This window comes from Xiphophorus hellerii, chromosome 16 (genome assembly GCF_003331165.1).
Source record: "Xiphophorus hellerii strain 12219 chromosome 16, Xiphophorus_hellerii-4.1, whole genome shotgun sequence".
NCBI classification, from domain to species: domain Eukaryota; kingdom Metazoa; phylum Chordata; class Actinopteri; order Cyprinodontiformes; family Poeciliidae; genus Xiphophorus; species Xiphophorus hellerii.
In genome coordinates, this window is record NC_045687.1 from 8936708 (window position 1) to 8958949 (window position 22242).

At 36.1% G+C, this 22242-nt stretch overlaps 2 protein-coding genes across 4 annotated transcripts; both read left to right on the top strand.

The window, feature by feature from the left end:
* The first annotated feature begins 604 nt into the window (after positions 1–604).
* On the top strand, positions 605–5234 carry gper1 (G protein-coupled estrogen receptor 1). Of its 2 annotated transcripts, XM_032586413.1 has the most exons (3): positions 605–784; positions 1683–1803; positions 2831–5234. In XM_032586413.1, the coding sequence occupies exon 3, from the start codon at positions 3255–3257 to the stop codon at positions 4311–4313; it is 1059 nt and encodes a 352-aa protein (XP_032442304.1). In that variant the 5' UTR covers positions 605–784; positions 1683–1803; positions 2831–3254; the 3' UTR covers positions 4314–5234. The 2 variants fall into 2 exon arrangements, with proteins under 2 accessions (XP_032442304.1, XP_032442305.1); XM_032586414.1 differs by lacking the exon at positions 605–784 and having other exon boundaries at positions 811–1803.
* Positions 5235–7739: 2505 nt separating this feature from the next.
* Positions 7740–21598, top strand: unkl (unk like zinc finger). Of its 2 annotated transcripts, XM_032587152.1 has the most exons (16): positions 7740–7863; positions 8510–8719; positions 11203–11379; positions 11595–11728; positions 11842–11977; positions 12059–12176; positions 12415–12499; positions 13583–13749; positions 13993–14181; positions 14651–14701; positions 14785–14962; positions 15059–15148; positions 15229–15465; positions 15569–15756; positions 15837–16094; positions 16271–21598. In XM_032587152.1, the coding sequence occupies exons 1-16, from the start codon at positions 7799–7801 to the stop codon at positions 16424–16426; spliced, it is 2439 nt and encodes an 812-aa protein (XP_032443043.1). In that variant the 5' UTR covers positions 7740–7798; the 3' UTR covers positions 16427–21598. The 2 variants fall into 2 exon arrangements, with proteins under 2 accessions (XP_032443043.1, XP_032443044.1); XM_032587153.1 differs by lacking the exon at positions 13993–14181.
* The last annotated feature ends 644 nt before the right edge of the window (positions 21599–22242 follow it).

A 22242-nucleotide genomic window follows, 5' to 3' on the forward strand; every position in this document is an offset into this window, starting at 1 on the left:
GACAGGTTGCTCCTGAAGCCACTTATTTATTATCTTTGCAGTGTGCTTTGGTCATTTTTGAAAAATCTCTCTCTGTTTGCCTGATACTATGTCACTTTCTAGGATTACTCGCTTAATTTCTGCTGCATAAATTAATTTCCCCATAGCATGATGCTGCCACCACCATGCTTCAAAGTACAGATGTTGTCAGTCAGTTGATGAGCAGGTCCTTTTCCCCAAAAAAACCTGATACTTGAAATGACAATAGACTTTCTGGCAAAATTCCAGCAGAATGCCACACTCATCTGTCCACTGTACCATGAAGACCTGATTGGTGGAGTGCTTTAGCCACCAATCAGATTACCTTCTGACTAGTTCTCCCGTCTCCACTAAGTACTACTGGAGGTCCGCCTACACGGCCACCTCTATGATCAAGGCACTTCTTCTCTGATTACTCAGCTTGGTTGGGGAGTGAGATCTAGGGAGGGTCCTGGTGGTTCCAAACCTCTTTCATTTACAAACAATGGAGACCACAGTGTTTTTCAGGATGTTTAATGCTGCCAAAATATTTTTGCGTGCTTCCTCAAATTCATGCCCTGACACAATCCTGTTCCTTTGACTTCATTACGTGGTTTCTGCTCTGACATGTAGTTTTAACTATGAGACATTATATAGACAAGTGTGCCTCATTTTAGATCTTGTTCTAATAATGAACTCAGCAGAGGTGAACTCTTAATACACTTGTTGAGGATGATCGATCAGTGGAAACAGGATGCACCTGATTTTCTGTGACATGACAACAGCTGTGAGTACTTACTTTTTTAAACAAATTTGTAAAAGAAAAGAAAAAAATTAAGAAACTTTTTTCATTTGTTCTTTATCTGACATTTTGCATAGAAATTTGAATGAAAATTAATTTTGAAGTAAAATTGTAGCACAGACTGTAGAAAAGGCGACACTCTCTGAATACGTCCTTCATGCTCTGCATTTCTGCTCAACATTGCTAAAAATATCTTGGATAAAGCAGATGGTTATTGTTTGTCTGTAGTCAATGTACCCATCCTCATTAATCCCTCCCAGTTGTTAAAAAAACACCACACCTTCTGACTCCACAACAACTGGTCTCAGTGGTCTCAGTCTGGACACATAACGTAGTTAGAATTATGATGCGTTAGTGTTAGCCTGGCCTGGAGCAAAGAGCCTGCTCTGTTTTGCAGTGATTGAGGGTGAAAGCTTACAGTCTACCCCTCAATCTAAACGTGATTGTTGCACCCAACATCATATTTAATTAAACATTAAATCTGACTTTTCCATCACAGCATAATGATGTACATCATGTCAACTTTTGATTTGTCATGCTAGCATATGGCTGCAAAAACAGGGGCGCAAGGCAGGTGTTTACATGGCCTTTAACACTAAAAGCTGGGCAATCCAGGTGAACAAATACAGCAAAAAATGTAAGTGGTTGCCACAGCAACACAACCCTCACAAGGCAAACTCCCCATAGCACCTACATTTTGATCAGACTTTGTTTTGTGTTATAATCAGCATGCTGAGTTCTGAAGATTTGAGCTGTTCCCTGTTCAACCCTTGTGTTGAGACACTAAAACTACAAACAGATGAAGGCAGGCAGATGAAGCATGATGGCAAAACATGGGAGTCAGATCATCTCCTGCCTCTCCCCGCCCTCCTCTCATCCCCAGGAAGGGCTGGGCCAAACGGTAGGTGGTGCAGAAGAGAAGCCTGGAAGTGGGATTTCCAAATCTTTGGCTTTCTGACTCTTCACTGGACAAGCATGGAGAAGAAATACATCCCAAATATAAAGTAAGTGTGATTAATAATAGTCGCATCTTTATACGTTCTATAGATACACAGAAAATGAAGATAGGTGGAGTTTATTTCTTGTCTTGAGAGAACTGGTCGCTTAAGTTTTAGGTTATCTTATCAGCTAGCTGTCATTTTCTGTAATAAATGTCTGGAGCTCTTAATTGCAGTTTCTCTGAGAACATTTACGTAATGGCTTTTCTTTGGTGGGAAACAAACTGAAATTACATAGAAAACTGCCCTTACAAAATGTTATGAGAGTATTTGTGTTAGAAAGAGAAATAAAAGTCATTCTACTAATATCAAAGTTCTTATGACGTTCTTGAGGTCTGTGTTCTTTGTAGTTGACCAACATGATTAACTAACATAAAGTGTGACTTTTATTTATTAAATATTTCAAAGATTGCCAAAAGGAATTAAAAAAAAAATTACTGAATAAATATTCTATTTCCTACAACTTCCAACCCATTCATACTTTTATTTATTATTCCGGTTTTAAATTACTTCTGTGAGGAATAAATAAATCCCAGAAGACTGTAAATATCAAAGGTCATGTTTACCAAATACAAAATGATATTATGGGAAGAGTCTGTGATTTTGGGTCTAAAGATGATCCAGTATGTTTTTCAATAGAAAACAAATTTGATTTAGACTGTGTGTGTGTGTGTATATATGGGTGTGTGCGCGCATGTGATGAATGCCGAGCTCAAAAACAAGGATTATTAAAAGTAAATATGCTTTTTTCATTCATTTTACAAACAGTCATCAAGTTGCACAGACAAGTTGGAGGGGGCTTGAACTGTCTGTATTTTAAAGCAGGATTTCAATGCATCTGTTTAAGTCCAAAACATGAATGTTAATATGCTTATAGAGTCTGCCATTCTCTTTTTTCTACCTTATAAAAGCCGCCATCAAGTTGATTGCGAATAACGTTAATCTTTTTAAAAGTGTTGAATAACATGGGTTTGTGATTGCTGATTTTTAAATGTTTTGTTCTCTAATTACTTCCCTGGTATTGTTTCCACAGCTTAGGCGTTACAGCAGTAGCATCTCAAGGCTTTTCTCACTGAATAAAGATCCACGGAACAAAGCAGCACTCCAATCAGATGACTCAAAAGAGGAGAAAAAAAACCCCTTCTTAATCTCCCGATCCCACGTTCAACAACTGGAATGATGCGCCTCGTCCGAGGCAAAGGTCAAAGTTGATTTCGAGACATGGAGGTCCTTCTGTTTTTCATCACAAACTTACTGGCAGATGAAACTTGATGTCAATATGGGGTCAAATATCCCATAAATGTTTTACTAGCTTGACTTCTGTCAGCATGTCAATACAGCATAGATGACTTTCCCTTCAAAGAGAGAAAACTGGGAACTGGTTTGGTGTCATGATGTAGCTGCTGGATGTGACTTACATGTGGCTTTTGATCTAAAACAGGTTGACCAAAATCAGTATGGAAGGGAGGTCATCTGCTTTGATTTGGATATATAATAACACTACGGAGGAACTGAACACTTCATTCAGAAACAGCACAACAAGTGAAAACTATGAAAAATACCAGTTTTACATGATTGGCCTCTTCTTATCCTGCCTGTACACTATCCTTCTCTTTCCAATTGGATTTATTGGAAACATCCTGATTTTGGTGGTAAACCTGACCCACAGAGAGAAGATGACCATTCCTGATCTCTACTTTGTGAATTTGGCTGTGGCTGACCTCATCCTGGTGGCAGATTCCCTCATTGAGGTTTTTAACCTAAATGAAAAATACTACGACTACGCCATCCTCTGCACCTTCATGTCCCTCTTCCTCCAGATCAACATGTACAGCAGTATCTTCTTCCTAACTTGGATGAGCTTTGACAGATACATCGCCTTGGCCAGCTCCATGAGCAGCTGCCCATTGAGAACTATGCAGCATGCCAAGTTGAGCTGTGGTCTCATCTGGATGGCCTCCATCTTTGCCACCCTTCTACCTTTCACAATAGTACAGACTCAACACAGGGGTGAGGTGCATTTTTGCTTCGCCAATGTCTTTGAGATCCAGTGGCTGGAGGTGACCATTGGCTTTTTGCTCCCCTTCTCCATTATCGGTCTATGCTACTCCCTGATTGTTCGAATCCTCATGAGAGCCCAGAAGCACCGTGGGTTGTGGCCCCGGCGGCAGAAAGCTCTGCGGATGATTGTGGTGGTGGTTCTGGTGTTCTTCATCTGCTGGTTACCAGAAAATGTCTTCATTAGCATCCAGCTGCTGCAGGGCACAGCCAACCCATCGAAGAGGACTGCTACCACCCTGTGGCACGACTACCCGCTCACAGGCCACATTGTTAACCTGGCGGCATTCTCCAACAGTTGCCTCAACCCCATTATCTACAGCTTTCTCGGAGAAACCTTCAGGGACAAGTTGCGTCTCTTTGTCAAGCAGAAGGCCGGTTGGTCAGTAGTGAATCGCTTTTGCCACCACAGCCTTGATTTACACCTCTCTGTCAGGGACAAAGTTTCAGAAGTGTGATTGAAATAACTAGGACAGTTTTTAAATAAACTTACTCCATAACATTTTTCATATTCCAGTCAGATAGTTATTCTCTTTGGGAGTTACTCAGCTTCATCCTGTTGCGCCTTAGATAATTTGCTTGCTTTATGAACAAAAAAACCCTCTCAAGTAGGAATAAAAAGACAAGTTTGTGTGTATTCTTAAGAGGATAAGCTATGAGTGTGTTGAAGTGTTTCTTTTTGACTTAAAGTTGTTTTCCTTTCAAGAATTGCTGTGGCAAAGATAAAGGGAACTGATTCTAACAACAAAGAGGGAAGCTTTTGCTCAGGATAAGTAAAAATAAGGGGTTGTATGTTGCTATCCAACATACAAACCTCCCTGAACATGTCCTGTACCATCACCTGTAAGAAATCAGAGGCACTTTCAAGGCTATCTCATAGAGGAAATGTTCCATCACACTGAATCTAATCAGGTTATCTATTTGAGCTACTGGAGCTGGAAGGGTCATTTCAATTACCAAAACCACATTTCCCTTCCAGTATATAAAGTAAAAATGGCCTTTAGCAAGAAGCTTACACATGTGTACCATGAATCCGTGAATTATGAGTATGCAGCCTTACAAACGCAGAACAGTCAAAGACACAGCAAATATAATCTGTATTGTCTATGCGTCTGTCTTATACAATATTCTAACTCTGTTTTGTTGAGCAGAATATCATCATATAGTCAAACTTTGCCTAGATTATTCCAAATAAACGTTCACATCCCTGATTTGTTCCCACTTTTCGAGAAATATCTGCCTAAACACCTTAAAACAATGTTTTGTATGCTCTGTTGGTTATCACCTTTATTTTATTACTATTTATAGAAAATTTTAATCACTGTCACGTTTTGAGATGACGTAACCCTTGATGCCCTTAATAAATTTTGACCGCATTGTTTTCTTGTTCTGTGATCTTAAATTAAAAACAAATGTTTAAACATATTGTAAAAAATTCTAACATTATTGCAAGTGAATAAAAAGCTGGCTGTTGATCTGTTTTGTCAGATCTTGTTAGGTTGAGGGTGGTGAGAAGAGGCAGGTGATGTTTGGCATGGAGAAATAAAGACTGAAAAAACATATTTGTCAGTGTTCAAACATAGCTGCTTTTTGCAAAATAATAATGCATTTTAAAAACATGAATCCACAGTCATTAAGTTTTTCTTTAGTACTATTTCATAATTTATTTGCATAGTTCCATGTTATGTCTATTTATGATCTGAATCTACTCTTTTTTTCCCCTTCTTGCCAAAAAATAAAACAGCTTGAACCGACATAAAATCTTTGGGTTAGTCGTGCAGTTCTGGACTGCTCCAATCCTCCTACCATTTATTAAAAATAATCAAATGTTGTTTGCAGAAAAATTTGCTTGCTGGTAGCAAACATTTAAACCTGCACACCAACCAACTCAGAGTTTGAAGCTGATGCAAAATCTAAAAAAAATTTGTAGTTCTTTTTTCTGATTTCTACAATTTAAAAGTAGTCAGTGTGTTGTGCGGTAAGGATACAAAAACACTTTATTGTTTTTATTTTTTTCTCTGACTGGGAAAAAACTGTAGTCCAACCCACAAACTGTTATTCCAGCTGTAAGTGTCCTGGGAACACCATGTTTAGGATTCTTTCAGTGATTGAAAATTACAAAACTCACTGCAGTGCATCATTCTAAGTATGATTTTTTTTTATAATAGAATAAATATTTCTAACACACAACAGTTTTACTGCCTTAATTAGGTCATAAAATTTTCTGTTTTAATTTATGTACATTTTTAAGGATTGGTGTAGCTGGAAAGTAATCACATTTAAAGGGTGTGCAATAATTTATAAGCACCACTGGGGGTCTGTCTACAGGAAGTCACTCAACTAATAATGCAAAGCAGGTTGTCAAGGTTATTGATATGAACAGGACCCTCTGTGGTCACATGTTCAGAATTTGAGGAGAAGCAAGCCATCACCTTTGCCATACACACACATCTGCACACATGAAAACACGCTCATCTGACAGGCTGTGAGAAGAGCTTGAATGTGGACTCTATGAACAGCTGAGACTACTGAGCAAGGTTAAGGGTTTGTGGCGGCTGACGTCACAGGAAGAAAAAAAAAGAGTGTGAGACATTTTTCCTTCTGCATGACGTTGTAGCAAAGCAAAATGAACCAAACCTCTTAGTTTGTGTTTTAGTCTCTCAGAACTTAAAGCAGATTGTGTCTTTTAAGTATTTTTAAGATAATAGAATATTCTCCATAGAGCTGCTTCAGTTATATGCCTTAACGTTGTTTTATGTGTAAAGGTTCACCTTTAAATGTTTGTGTGGAGTGTGAAAAGGTGCTAGACATTGTCAAACTGTAAACTGAGCCTGGGTGGGGTTTGTCAAAGCAATTACGACAGGGTAAGCCAGGGCTTATGCATGATTACAAGAACGTGAACCTGATGGACTTCAACAACTGAATAATAGATCCGACACATAATTGCATTTGTATATTTAAACCACTCAGAAGAATAAGTGTTGAACAGATTGGTCTTCAGATTCAGAAGGAAAACAGAAATTGGATGTTTAGAGGAAGTAAAGAATCTGAAGTTTCAAATTAATTTTTCAGTGAATAGCAGGTTAAAGAAATGCAAAAACAAAATTGTTTTCTTGAAGAAAGACACTGATGTCTTTGAAGTGGAAGAAGACCAATCATCAGACTTAATCATAGTTTTTTATACACTTATTGTAAAATATCAGGTTTTCATGATACAAAAAATTGACATTTTCCACATATGCTGTTACTTACATATCCTGCAAATGTCAATTGAAAAAAGAAACATTTAACAAAGAAAAAACACAAAAGGTAGAAATCTACAATAATCAGATTGCATAAATGTGCGGATTATTGAGGCATCTTTTTATTTAATTTAAGTTTAGCATTCACTGGCCTTGACGATCTGTCATCAAGTCAGATGAACCAGAAATAAAGTTCAGGTGTACTGGCAGGATTTGGTTTTACATTTGCTGTCTTTCATCCTTTAGCTGATGAACAAGAGAATCCATTATTTAATATGCTCCATAACACCATGAAGACATTCACAAATAACTCTATATTAATTATTATTTTCAAAAGAGGCTGTAAAATACTATTGAGTCAAAAAGGAAAATGTCACGTGATAAATTGAAAAGTAACTCAGCAACTCAGACATGATAATTCATCAGGTCGTGTGATTTAAACAACTTAGGCAACTTTAAGCAATTTACGTAACAACTATTTATTTATTGAGCTATAAATAAATACGCTTTCTAAATATGTCCACTCAAAGACAAAAATAATAAGTTCCACCCTATTCGGTAGCAATAAAAAGTAGCTTTCTGATGTTTTTCTGCGCTTCCTTACGTCCGTATCTCCGTTTGCAGTGTTGTCGTGCAGGCGGACGTGCCTGCAGACGAGCAACAGATCCGAGCGCATGCGCACTTCTTTGTTTTGACTGAAAATGCCGTCGGTTTCGAAAACGGCGGCCAATGCGTCTCCTCAAACCGAGAAACCTACCCACTATACGTGAGTAACGCTGCTGCGAAGTATTAGGGAAAATAATTGTTGTAAAAAATGCCAGCTGGGCATGCACCTTTACGCGTTTGCACGTCTGGCATTCCTCAACTCTCGAATGTGCGTTAAAAACATGGTGCTTTTCCTGGCTTTGTGACTGCCTTACGTTACATGGCAAACAACGACTGCTAACAACACCAGCGCCAAGACAGGGAAGACGGACGTATTCATTTGCTTTGCTGCCGAACAGCCCGTTGTTGGATGGTTTACCTTTTTGAATCAAGTTTTGAATTATGTATTAAGCATTATTCAGACTTCTCGGCTTGCTAAATGATTAGCCAAGAACTCGCTAACCATTCTGCTTGTAAATAGCTCGGCCTTATTTTAAGTTCCTTCTTTCTACGCACAGTTATAGACGTACGCTCAGATGTTGTGAACAAGTGCTACGTGGAAAACAATGCGTAGCTGGCGCTCAGAATAGCGGAGCCAACGTTAGCGACCCAAAATACTCTGTAGTAGTAAGCTACAGCACGACCAACCAAACACGACGCATCACTGTGGTTTTCCCTTTTGCTTTCGTCCACTCGGTGGTGACTGGAAAGCCGTTCTTAAGCTCGTCTAACGAGACTACTTTGGTTTGTTCCTCTCGCTGCCGCAGATACTTGAAGGAGTTCAGGACGGAGCAGTGCCCGTTGTTCCTCCAGCACAAGTGTACGCAGCACAGACCCTTTACTTGCTTTCACTGGCATTTTCTAAACCAGCGACGAAGGCGACCCATCAGGAGAAGAGACGGGACTTTTAACTACAGCCCCGACGTGTACTGCACGAAATACGACGAGACCACAGGCATCTGTCCAGATGGAGATGAGTAAGTCTCCGTTACAATAAACACCAAGTTGTAGAGGTGGGAGTGTCCGTTTCATATGTGGTAATAGGAGTCCTTTTGACCACATCCTAAATAAATTTTATTTGTAAATCGGCTGTTTATTTTTGTTAAATGGGCATAGATTCTGTTAGAAGATTCAAAGAGTGAGCTTTTACAAATTATCAAAGTTATCAATGCAGGTTGATATTAAAACAATATTTCTGAAAGAGTATTATTAAAACTGCATAATGTTATGTTTGCATGCAACTACACCTTCTTAAAAGATCAAATTCTGGGGTTGTGAATGTCCCTACATTTATAAATATTGAAATCTGTGAAATGTCATAGTGAAGTCATAAAAATATTCAATTTCAGAAACAATTTTAGATTTTGTAATGGAAAGTTTGGCAAATGATATAATAAAAGTTTTAAGAGAAATGCATTCATATGTTAATGATGGTCATTTTATTTAGCCAAAATGTCACAATCCTTACTGTGGAATACATTTTCCCCATTTAAAAACAATGATGGAAGAACATTATCCCTTAAACAAAACAATGTTCTCTTTACTTTGTTTTACAAATTCAGGGTTATAGTTTCATTTTCTTAATTCAGATAAAACATTTAAAAATGCTTGATGGAATCTGGACTTTATAGGGACTAATTAAGCACAAGCTTACTTATTAAAGCAGCTTGTACTACTAAATGAAACACAGTTTTATCTGAACAAACCTTTAGCAATAAGCTTGTGTTATATTGCAAACAGGAATGAAAAAAAGTTAATTGAGAATATTCTCTGTCTTCCAAATAGTTTATTGTGTGTTATTTACAATGACACAAAAGGTTTTCTATTCGCTTTAAGTAATCATTGTAAATTGTCAAAACCCAAGCCCAAAACTGGAAGTAAAACTGTGATTTGTGCCCACTATTAGTTTTTGTTGTATAGGTATTTGAAAATGTGAACTGAAAGGTGATTAATTTGTTTAAAAGTAAAAAAATTCTTTAACTACATCAAGCTGTTTTTGTCAGACGTTAATCAGGAAGGTCTGCTTTAGATGTTGTCAGGACATCCAGATCCATGTACAGTACATAGCCCTTGTAAAATGACCACACCCTCTATTGGGGAAAGCAGACCTTTACTATGGGAAAGAATGCATAAAAGGCACAATAGAGCAATACATATGCTGCTACAAAACTGTTTTGTACGTTTCAGGTGACATGGCAGACAAGTTAAACAATAATAATATGTCATTTCAGACTGCCTTCATTGAATCTCCCTTTTCTTGAACGTTTTTCTCTGCTTTCTAATTTTGCAAATTAGTCATTATAAAACATACCAACTATTAATTACTTTATCTGGCATGATCTTTGAACAACTAAAACATTCTAGTTTGATTATTTTGCACTTTTATCGCACTGAGCTGCCCACCAGTTGCACTGAGTCTCATTCAAATCGTGGTGTCTATCTTCTCCCTCAAAGCAGATGTGGCTGTTTTTAGGAGAGGGAAGTGAAGCAACATTGAATTACTCTAAAGCAACATATTTTTTAAATTTTTATAAAATATATATATATTGTATATTTACTTTATATACAGTATATATATATATATATTTTTTTTCTACATTCAACAACATTTCACAGCAGATAAGATTTATGTTGCATAATTGATTTTTCTTTTTAATTTGCTTTTTGTTTGACCAGCTGACATTTTCTAACTTACATTTACTGCAGCCTTTATTATGCTTTTCCAGCAAAACTGATGAAATTGTTCTCAAAACATCACATTTTCAAAAGTGCTACTTTCCCACAATGCTGTTTACAGTAAGATGTGTATTTATCTTCATTCATTTCCTTGTAAACACATTTTGCTGTTTGCTAAAACAGAGGAAAATATCTGCTACATTCTTATTTTAAGGGTTTAGAAATAGTTTCAGAATTGCTTGCTAAAATGACTCTGTAGAGGAAATTTTAAAAGGGCTGACAGTGTCTCACCAATCAGTGCAGCTTTGCTCTATGACAGTTAATTAAGAGCAACCAATCAATTAACTGAGTGTTAATTGATTGGTTAACATTCAGTTAATGAAACATATACAGTACACTGCAATCCTTACAGTTCCTGCTCTGTATTAAAAGCTATTTTCGTATGACCTTGTGTGTTGCTATAGCAACTCTAGCTCAAGAAAGAAAAAAATTGGTTTATTCAATAGGCTTGCTGGTCACACATTTCCTTAAGCTTTAAAGCACAATCTGTGGAAAAAAAAAAATCTGCAACTAGAATAGTTTCTTCCATTTATGAAGATGTGAAGTCCCTGTACATGAATGAATGATTTTGGTCTTTCTATTAATTATCTTGACAAATTATGTTTCCCTAAAGTTGCAGACTCATTTTTCTCTTTGCACTTGCAGTCAAGTTGTTCTCATGAAAATATTTTCATTTCAACTAGTTGATTAAATATCTGAATTTTCTGTGCGCTTGCTTTCTTAGTTGCCCATATTTACACCGCACCACTGGTGACACAGAGCGCAAGTACCATCTACGATATTACAAGACTGGCACTTGTATCCATGAGACGGACGCTCGAGGGCATTGTGTGAAGAATGGCCTCCACTGTGCTTTTGCTCACGGACCACATGATCTCCGACCTCCAGTCTATGATATCAGGTGACGTGTAAAGCAAGTGATGACCTTTTCTCATGTGCACAGTGCAACAAGAAAACCTATTTTTGCGAGGGGAAGGAATAACATTAAAATGTTAAAGCAAATAATATTTGAAGAAAAAAAGGTATTTCTGTTAACAGTTTTCTTTCACAGCGTATGGAATACTTGTAGTATTCTTTTAAGTTATAAGAGTGAAATATTTTTTTCTTTGTTCACAGAGAGATACAAGCACAAGAGGCCCTGCAGAATGGCCAGTTGGGATCTGGGGAAGGCATCCCTGACCTGCAGCCTGGTGTACTGGCCAGCCAGGCTATGATTGAGAAAACTCTGACTGAAGATCCCCGATGGAAAGGTGAGTATCCCCCACGTATATGGAGTAAGATTACAATAAAAGCCCACTTTAACTGTAAATGATCAAACTTGACATAAAATAGGAGATTGAACCTTATTTTTCTCCTTTTGCAGATACCAACTTTGTTTTAGCCAATTATAAAACAGATCAATGTACTAAGCCACCAAGACTATGCAGACAGGGCTATGCGTGCCCCCATTACCACAATAGCAGGGATCGAAGGCGAAATCCAAGGAAGTTTAAATACAGGTGAGCAGCTGTTTATTAACAATGAAAAGATTATGGTGTGTCCCTATTGGCATTGAAACGTTTCTGATTCTGGTCATGCAGGTCAACTCCTTGCCCTAACGTGAAACATGGTGATGAATGGGGTGAGCCATCAAAGTGTGACAGTGCAGACAGTTGCCAGTATTGTCACTCTCGCACTGAACAGCAGTTTCACCCAGAGGTGAGTGAGATGTTGTTTTAGTCAGTTAAAAGAAAATTGTTTAGTTCATTAAAATATTTGTGAAACTCCTTAAGATCTAAGAGTTTATAAGTTTAGATTCTGCCAGCAATAGTTCTTGTATCACAAATAGTATGTGTCACAAGTTTTGATTGTGACACGTACTTGAGATTGTCTAATCAAGTTTGTTTTTGTTTTGCATTGTTAATATTTGATTGTTGTTTTTTTTACTTTGTTCCAGATCTACAAATCCACCAAATGCAATGATAAACGGCAAACAGGATATTGTCCTAGAGGACCATTTTGTGCATTTGCACATGTAGAAAGTAAGTATAACTTTAGGACGTTAAAATTACTATTATTATTATTTTAGAATGGGATTAGCCAACCTTATAATCTGTAAAACTAGACACTATGCATGGGCCAGTTACTGCCCTTAAAAAGTTTAAAAAGCATTCAAGTTTTCCTTATACCATTTTCATGGTTTAAATATCTCTTAATGAGATTTAATGAGTGACCAGAATTTTTTCAGAATGTGTAACCTCAGTACTCCTTCTCCACCTGTTGCACACTGGTGGTCAGCTGGCTGACTACTACATGTATGAGAAACATGTAGTAGTCATGTAGTAGTCAATCACAGCCAAACACAAGTTTGGCTGTGATTGACTACTTGGGGAAAAAATGCCCACTCACAAAAAGAACAAAAAAACATGGACACTGTGGGCATTGAACGTTGAAGATTCTGGATGTGCATCTATCCAGAATTTAGTTTTTATGCTCCTCTAATCTGGAACAAACTGCTGAAACACTGAGTTGTTTAGAGTTAAAGTTGTTTAGAGCTGCCTTGATCAATAAATACTGCAACTTGGATTAATTCTAGTCTGGATTGCAGCTTTTCATTACTTATCTTTATTTTGCCATTGCAACACAATTTTTTTGTTTGTGCTATGTTTTTATTATGAAAACCACTTTAAATAGCCTTGTTGCTGAAAAGTGCTATACAAATAAACTTGACTTACTTCTGCTGATAGTAACACTGTGTTAGAACTAAATTTGAATTCTGGTCAAATTTAAATGAAAGAGCTTAGATAATTTATTCATAATATATTTTGGTGAATAACTTTATACCATGATTCCAAGTAGGACATTAAAGATGCGCATGATAAACATTTCAGGGTAATCCCAAAAATAAATTAGCATACATGTGTCAAAGGTGAAACATGTTGCACTTTTTCTAGTTACATTTGTATCCCTTTTCTAGCTTTATAAATGTGTGTTGCTATTTGTAACCACAATAATTCTCCACTCAACACCTTCTAGTATTTTCCAACTGTAAACAAAAGTGTGAAAAGAGCGAAAGTTTATTTTACTGACAGTTTAGATTAATGATGTTCGTTGGTTCTTTTCAGGAATTCCTTCTACAGAAGAGACCATGAGCTCGTTGCTGTCAGCAATACATTCAAGTTCACAGTCCCAGCTGGGCTCCCAGCAGTTTTCTGAGTGTTCAATCTCTGAGTGGAACAGTGGAGCTCACCCCAGCACCAACGCAACCAGTAGCAACGGACAAGTAGGACATGTATGTTTCCTCTTGTTTTCAGTTCTGTGATAGGAAAATTACTAGGCGGAATTAAGGTTCTTTATTTTTGTTTATTTCATATTTATCATACATGCCTTTTTTTCTTTTATTTTTACATTTCATTGCTCAATCTTTACATATTTTCATTTCATTCAGCGTTGCTTGTCTGAAAAAGCAGTTTTTATTTCATTTGTTATTTTTGATCATCATTTTGTTGAAGTCATGTGCGCTTCTCTTTCTCAGGTTTCATGTTCTAGTAACGCCACTGTAACACCAAGCTCAGGAAGCGACAGTTTGTTATCCCCAGTGGGATCCATCAGCAGGCCAATACCCCTAACTAATACTAGTTTATGTTCAGAGTCCACCACATCCAGTGTCTCCCCCCTGACGTCTAACTATCCCAAAGCTCCCGGCTTTGAACGTGAGGATCAGGTACATAGAATCACTCTGTTCAGATCTAGAAAAGGATAATACCCTGCCAATTTAGGATATTTTTATAACTGGAATTTATTTTGCCTTTTGTTCACACTGTCATTTTAATTTAATTTCTTAAGGCATTTCATCTCACCTACTATAGCTTGTTGGTCATTCTGGGTTTCAGAATACCAGAAGAAAAGTGTCGATTTAGCTTTTTATAGTTTAATATCGAGCATTTTTGAATTTTATTTAAGCTATTTTTACTGTGACAGCTGAAGAGTTGTACATTTGAAATTTTGCTTAAATGGTGTTAATATTTGTAATCTTATCTTGTGGTGCAATTTGAAAGAAGTCAGAAGTAAGGCAAAATATATTTTTAATCTGTTCTCTCTATATCATAATTCGTCTTAATAAACACTAGATACGTGGATGACCTCTTACATTGCTGAAGTTTGTTGCGTTTGTGTCACTTGTTCATCTGTAGATTAAGAGCAAGGGACACATGGATCACAAATTGATGGACCAAGACAAGCAGGTTTGTATCTCTAATGGTTTCTACATTTTGTTTTACTTAAGAATATGATAATAAAAGCTGTGCTTTCTGTGTTCGACTTTTAGACACAAAACACTGTATTCTCTGTGGGGAACCCTTTGGCATCAAGTTTTACCTCCAGCATAACATCCAGCTTGGCCTCTAGTATTGGCTCGGATAGCTCTTCACCCACCACCTTATCAACAATGAATGCAAAAGCTACTCCATTCTATCCAGGAAGCAACACAGTGGAGTCTGTCATTGGTAAGTGTGTGCGTAAAAGGTAAAGACGGGGAGAAATTGTACCCTTTTTTGGTTTTGATTTAAATTGTTAATCTGATTTATATTGTATCCCATCAGGGTCAGCGCTGGACCTCAAGTTTAGTGACATCAACGTTGCATCTCTTGAAAAAGAACTAGAGGAACAAGAGGGTGGTTTAGGACTGACAAGTAAGGCGTGTCTGTTTAAGCAATCTGTTGGCTGTTGGATCAAATGGCTGCCAATTCTCTGACTCTTCGTTTTCCTTTAGGTCACAGGGTGCTTGGTGGATCTGCTCCTGTCAACATTCCAGGGTCTCTGGCGCGTTCGTCCTCGTTTAATTCCTCATCATCACTTTCCACCTCTCCGCTAAGCTCCCTCTCCCAGTCGCTGTCACAGTCTTTGCTGTCTGGGACCGTTTCCCAGCCAAATCAGCCTTCAAACATGCTGGCCAAACAAGAACATGGCTTACTGGGAACACCCACCTCTTCTTCCCAGAACTCTCTGGGTAAGCTGGTTGCAGTAGATACTTTGTCTCAAGTGGATTTGAGAACATTCAGCATTTGTTAGAAACTTTCTTAAATGATAATGTTTAACTGTGCTTTTTTTAGGCTTAAATGGAGGCGCTAGCAACATTTGGGACTTTGTAAGTGGCAGCTTCTCACCAAGTCCTTCCCCAGTTTTTAGCACCCTAACCTCCACTACCAGCAATGCGGATGTGGCACGTCTTTATAGAGAGCTGGACGAAGCCAAGAGGAAGATCAAGCAATGGGAGGAGGCCTGGCATCAAGTCAAACAAGTAAGTATGTGTTAAATTAACTTTTATTAATAAAAGTTTCTTATTGTTTTTTTATAACAAAACGCCTGCCTTTGTTCCAGGCCTGTGAAGCTTGTCAGAAGGATGCTCTTGAAGCAAAGGAACAAGCAAAGACCGCTGAGGCGGAGCGGCAGCTGGCAGAGCAGAAATGGGAAGAAACGGAGCGCAAGCTGAAGGAGCTTAAGGGGAACTTTGATATGCTTTGTCGCAGCCCCGGAACACCTCTTCTCCGTAGTTATGGAGAGCTGGAGCAGCTCCCCTTGTCAAAGCTTCACTCTATCCAGAGTCAGCTACGTAATGACCTAGACCTTATAGATGGGGTAAGAAAGCCTAGATCTCACACATTTCATTTGTAGCAACTACATAGTTTTGAAACGGCTCATCCAACTGTTCCACACATCCATGTCTGTCATCAAGCATGCTTCTTTTGCAAATCTACATGAGTTGTAATTTCCTGGGTTGCAGCTGATCCCAGTTCTCTTTTTCCCCCCAACAGGTAATATTTCAGCTTCAGTCAAAGAAATGTATAGCTTGCCAAAAGCATGATCGTTGCGTTGTTCTGCAACCTTGCCAACATTATGTATTATGTGAGACCTGTGCACCTAGTAATACAGAATGTCCTTATTGTAGAACAAAAATATTAAAGTGGTGATGTACAGTAACTCAAGGTACTATTTAAAGATTTAGCCCTTTGGAAAATTACTAATAGATAATGCATTTTCTAAACAACAAATTTCTTGTAGTGGTTAAAATATATTCAAATAAAATGGTGTTTGACTGACAAAACTGATAGTATTATAACTAAGGTTACATATCTGGAATTCATTTATTTTTGCTCATGTTATGTACATGTTACATTAGTTCCCCGCCCATAACTCATGTCTACTATCACAACATAAAAATCATAAAAAAATCTTTTCTCTAGATGCAGACATCATGCTTACATTTTGGCTAAGTTCAAATTATGATCATTCTTTAAAGAAAACAGAAGTACAATTGTGATTCACAAACCTGACCTGAGGTTAACCCAGTTTAACCAGTAAACACGGTGAGGTCTTCTTGCTCAAATCTGTGTGGATTTGTGTTAGTGGGATTAGATTTTTACTGTTTTCTGGCAGCATTCTGAAATTTGGAAGAACTTGAAGTTGCCTGGATATATATTTGAAGGGGATGTAACTGTAGTTTTTCAGTGGATATTTTAGAAACCAGTATAAAGCTAATTTAGGTGTTTATTTACTTAGATGCGTTGTTATGATCAGAATTAGCTCAACAAATATCTAGTAAATAGTAGCCTCAACACACATAGTAACTTGGGGTTTTAACATAAAATGGGCAAAACGCAAATGTTTCTTTAACTAAGAGAAATACATGTAAATTTAAAATAAATACATTTTGCTTAATTAGTCCTACATTTAAAATTTCACGGAACATCTAAAGTCTAAACCCTGAAACTGAAATAACTAGTTATAAATACACAGATTATTCTCAAACAATTACATGTATTTGATTTGAATGAATTCAAAAAACGGTTTTATGAGTATCCTGCACTAGTAAAAGAAACACATTTAGTAGTACTGTTTAAATAAGGAGTACAACAGATTAAAATTGTTCCTCTGCAAATAAAACCAATTTGAAAAACAATAACTATTTAACCATTTTTTATATGCAACCAGTCAAACATCATTATTTTGACCAAGTTTCTAAAGAAGTTTGATTTCCTATCAAGAGCACTTTGTTAACCTGGGACTTTACTAATTGGTATATAGTAATTTGCTTTAAGTTGTTTTGTAGGTATTCTATTGTCTTGTTTTAGATTTATACATTTGTCTTTTGTTGTTGTTTTTTTTTACATAAGCTAATGTCTGAAGCTTCTGTGTGTACTGTGAAACATTTGAATATTTCTTGTTTCATATTGTTAAATCACAGCATGGTTCTGCATATTAAAATTTCATAGAAAAGTACTTAAATAGTTTCTACTGTAGTTAGATTTATAAAATTTTAATCAATTAAGTGCAAATTAAAACTGCATTGTAGGCATAACCAGCAGCTGTAATATCAGTAAGGCACATGCTACATGTTAAAAGCTGTTTTTCAATCAGTACATTTTGTTATGTAGAAATTAAAAAAAAAAAAACCTATTCATTAGAGAAGCATGAAATGTATTTGGTTTAAGCCTAAAGTGGTGATTTTTTTTTTTTTCTTTTTGTAGGAATCTAGCCTCTTGACTTTGTTTAGAACATATCGGCCTCTGACTCTGAAGTGCCTTGCCTTAGTTTTAAAGGTTATGTATAGAATTGTCAAAAAAACACAAGTAGTCGAAGCTTGTGCACAGGTTTCTGCGTGTTTAACTTTGCAACAGTATCGACATGTTTATGACTACATGTGTATGAGTATATTCCAATATTTTAGGCCAGATTCCAGTAAGTATTTCTGCAGATTAAAAAAAGAACATTTCGAACTTAAACTGTCAGTGCCTGTGTCCTGACTTCACCCTTAAAAAAAATAAAAAATAAAACCTTCATACTCTCCTCCAACTTAACCAGCCAGCAGCTCATTCCTTGGTTGTGGTGCTCTTTTGGTGCAGCTTAACTATTTGAAATTAGGTATTACGATTTTTACATTTGGGAGTATGCAAGCCTAGGACGTATGAAATTTGTAGAGAAACTTGCAAAATGCTTTTTTTTTTTATAGCAGTCTAGTTACTTATTTTTCGTGAAAGATTTCTGCAGTAAATGAAGAATTTTGAGCATGAGGCGGATTTTGCATAGGACTTGCGCTTGAGTTTCTCTATCTGAAATGACCTTCTACTGTGTAAAAAAAAAAAAAAAAAGACAAACTTTTTATTCTTGCTTTAAAACAGTAGAAAATCATGTATCTCAAAGTACACTTTTTGCTACTTATGAATATGGGATAACGCATTGTTTACATTCTCACAAATGACAATTAAGCAACTCAGAGGAAAAATATTATAAATTTTATTGCATTTTTATGACCATATTACAGCATATAATGCAGGCTTAACTCCTGGTATTGCATGTTATGCGATATAGCTACCACTTACAAAAAAAGTACTAAAAATGTCTGCACTGTGTCACACTGCCAGGTTATTTGTATTGACTTATAATAATGTAAGTAAGGCTTAATTACTTCTGCAAGCTTCGCTGCTACTGGAAAAGGTATTAATGTAGTTTCTTCTTATACTTTTAGATGTTTGAATGTTGTACCTCCATTCAGATTTGATTACCTATAAAAAAATCTCTTATGCATCTTAATTTTTTTTTTTTTTTTTGATTGACTTCATTTGTAAATCCATTCGAGAAAACATTTTCAGTACTTTTGTAAGTCACTTAAAATGATGTCATTCACTTGTACTACTATAGATTGTGGGGGTTTTTTTTATATTAATTGATTAAATTCTATCATATTTTTGTTGGCTTTGTTATCTTCTGTATACTGGATAGGGGTGTACAGTGCAGCTAATTCACAAAGTCCTTTGGTCTATTTTGTTTTGTCTGTGGAGCCAACAATACTAAAGATGTCTTGTGTGAAAATGTCAAAATGAACCAAAGTGGTGTGTTAGTAGCTGTCCAAATAGCGTGCACTGTAGAGGAAAAAATCAACCCTTGAACAGAATTGAAATAATGCTCTAGCCTTGGCCAGATAAGCTGTTTTTTATGGTAGTTGAAAGCACAAAAGATATTTGTAAGAAGGACCAACATTTAAGAGCAGCTGAAATTCTGTTTTTGGATGGATTTTTGCTTTAATGTTTATTCAGTAGGATGTAAATTCTCTTGGAGTCAGTAACTCATTTTGCTTAGATGTCTGATGGAGTTTTCGGTTTTACCAAAGACTTGCATTGATTTTTTTTTCTCTCTCTCTCCATTACTCTTAATAATTGTTTTAACTTCTGCCAGAAGTCTAAATTTGTTGAAGAAAAGAGGTAAATCACCTAGAACCTTAATAGATAAAATCCTTTGGTTTCCTACCTAAATTTACTTACAAGTTTATACACAGATGTTCAAAACTGCATGAGTCCAATCCTCACAAAACATTTGTTTGATGCCAGATTTTTCTCTACTGGCTGACTTTAAGCGCAAATTCAGTGTCAGTTTAATTGTTGTCTGCAGTGAAGAAAATGTTTTGGTAAATCATCTTTGTGCTTCTGAAGTGGCCATATAAACTTCACTACAGTACTGTGTTAAAAGAAATCTTGTTTGACTTTGCTTTATCTAAATAGTTATTGAATTAGTAGGTTTGCACTTTGATTGTTATAGCAGGCCTACAATGACTGTAAGGTGCTTTCTGTGTTAATCTACATATTTTTTTGTTTTATTTGTTGAAGTGATGGTGAAATTTACTTGTTTTTTTCCCAGGACAGACAATGATTGTGAAGCATCGATGACAGATCCAGACAAAAGTTTAACTGATTTGCTGTGGGTGTCTTAAGTCTATCAAGAAATCCACTTGGCCTGTTTGTTAAAAAAAAAAAATTACATAAATGGGTACTCATTTGGTTTGTGCAGCTTACGAGTCTGCGTCGCTCCCTCCTTATTTTATCTCTTAATGGACCAATTAATTTCAAACAAATCTGTGCCTTTAATAATTATATATTGTTAATTGACTTAAGAAGACATACATCTCTAATCAGAATCAAAATTTTAGTGCCTTACAATAATTTTTGTGGACCACAATGTGATTGCTTATGGTCCTGAGCATTTAGGCCATGTGAACTGAAAGGAAAATTGCTTAGCTATAATGAGACTTGTTTCAGCAATTTGATGAAAAAAATAATAATTTCTCTGCCAATCTTTGTCTGTATTTGCCATACAGGATCAACAACCCCAACTATACATAACCACTTAATTTTTCTGAATTATTTGTTCTGAATGAGGTATTTGACACCAAAATGTCTTTATTTTTGATGTAACGAGAAGCACCAAATAGAACGACTTGTAAATGAATATTAATACATGTATCATGATGCTCTGCTCTACATTGGAATAGTTTGATCTGTGTTGCATTGTTGTTACTTGTGGTGTCTTTTTTTATTTTATTTTTCTTCTTAACCTTTATGAAAATGGAGCCAGATTTATGCAATCTTGTACATTTATATTGTTTGATGTATGGAGCTGTTCAAATTAAGCAAAACTATTAGTTGGAAGTCAAATTAATCTAAACGTGGAACCAGCTGGTTTATGTACTCTAGAAATTTATGACATGTTATTTTAATATCAAAGCCAAGAATTAATGAATGTATTGTTCTAAATTAGATATCCAACTAATAGACTAGGTATTTTGAAGCGCAGTTAATTGATTATGATGTAGCATTTAGTTGTGAACTGCTATTCAATAAAATATATTAGAACATTAAAAATGCAAGTTTTCAAGTTTCTATTTGTCAGATTAAAATCATTTAAAGAAATATACTTTTTTTCAGGGTAACATGGGAAATTTAACGAAGACTGTGTTAAATTTAAGAAAACTGCATCTCATGTCAGTGAGTTTAGTCATTATTTATAGATTATAATATGTCCCGTCTTTGTGACAAGCTGTATGGATATGTAGGAAAATCTATTCTCATAATTGTAGAAATTATACTGTTTGTATATTGATATTTTTTGTGTTGTGAACACAAAAGCAGGTCCAAGTCTTTAGAATATTAGGTGGGTTTTTTTCTACATTGAAGATTGTGTATCACATTTACTGTAGTGTATTACTAGTTTGTTAACACTTGTTAAATTGTTACACTACAGTTATGCAATGGTTTACAGAGTTCACAAATTATTTTTATCATCTTGAGAATTAAAATAATTTTTCATCCGAATTGTGTGAATATTTTTGTCCTGAGAAGTTCCCAGCTCGGGTTCAGAAAATGTCACCGAATCTGAAATGTCAGTTGAGGACAAATATTTATTGGTAAACAGTGGCTTGAATTATATTTAGATTTATCTCTAAAGAAATATTTATATGGATTTGTCGTTTTGAGAGTACACGTAGCAGTAAAGGAGGTGCCGCAAAATCATTAAAGTAATTTTCAGACTATTGAGCACACATCGCACTGAAACAAGTGGCGGAGTATAGTCCGGAAATTACAGTATGTAAAGAACTTTTATGTCACTGCAGTATTGATGCTCTCCTCAGACAAGACATCAAATGGATAACATGGTATTATGTTGATTAACCTTAAGAAAATGTGTATACATACTGTATATAAAAAAAAATTACTTTCATACACTACATTTGAAAATTGATTTTGTCAGTAGTTAGAAATTAACTTTCATACGCTACATTTGAAAATTGATTTTGTCAGTAGTTAAACCTAAAAAGATTCATTTGATACCTCAACTTCAAGCTGAATTCTTTATTGCACCTTCTTTGGTTTTTGGGTAAGACAGACAAACTTATTTCATAACAAGCCTCAGGAAATCCTATAGTGACAGAAACGTGTGTGTATAATATTTTTTTAAT

Coding starts and splice junctions, on each gene's coding strand:
- gper1 (XM_032586413.1), top strand. CDS start 3,255: ATGGAAGGGAGGTCATCTGCTTTGATTTGGATATATAATAACACTACG.
- unkl (XM_032587152.1), top strand. CDS start 7,799: ATGCCGTCGGTTTCGAAAACGGCGGCCAATGCGTCTCCTCAAACCGAG. Junction 11,729..11,841: donor TGAAGATCCCCGATGGAAAG/GTGAGTATCCCC, acceptor CTCCTTTTGCAG/ATACCAACTTTGTTTTAGCC. Junction 15,757..15,836: donor CCTGGCATCAAGTCAAACAA/GTAAGTATGTGT, acceptor CCTTTGTTCCAG/GCCTGTGAAGCTTGTCAGAA.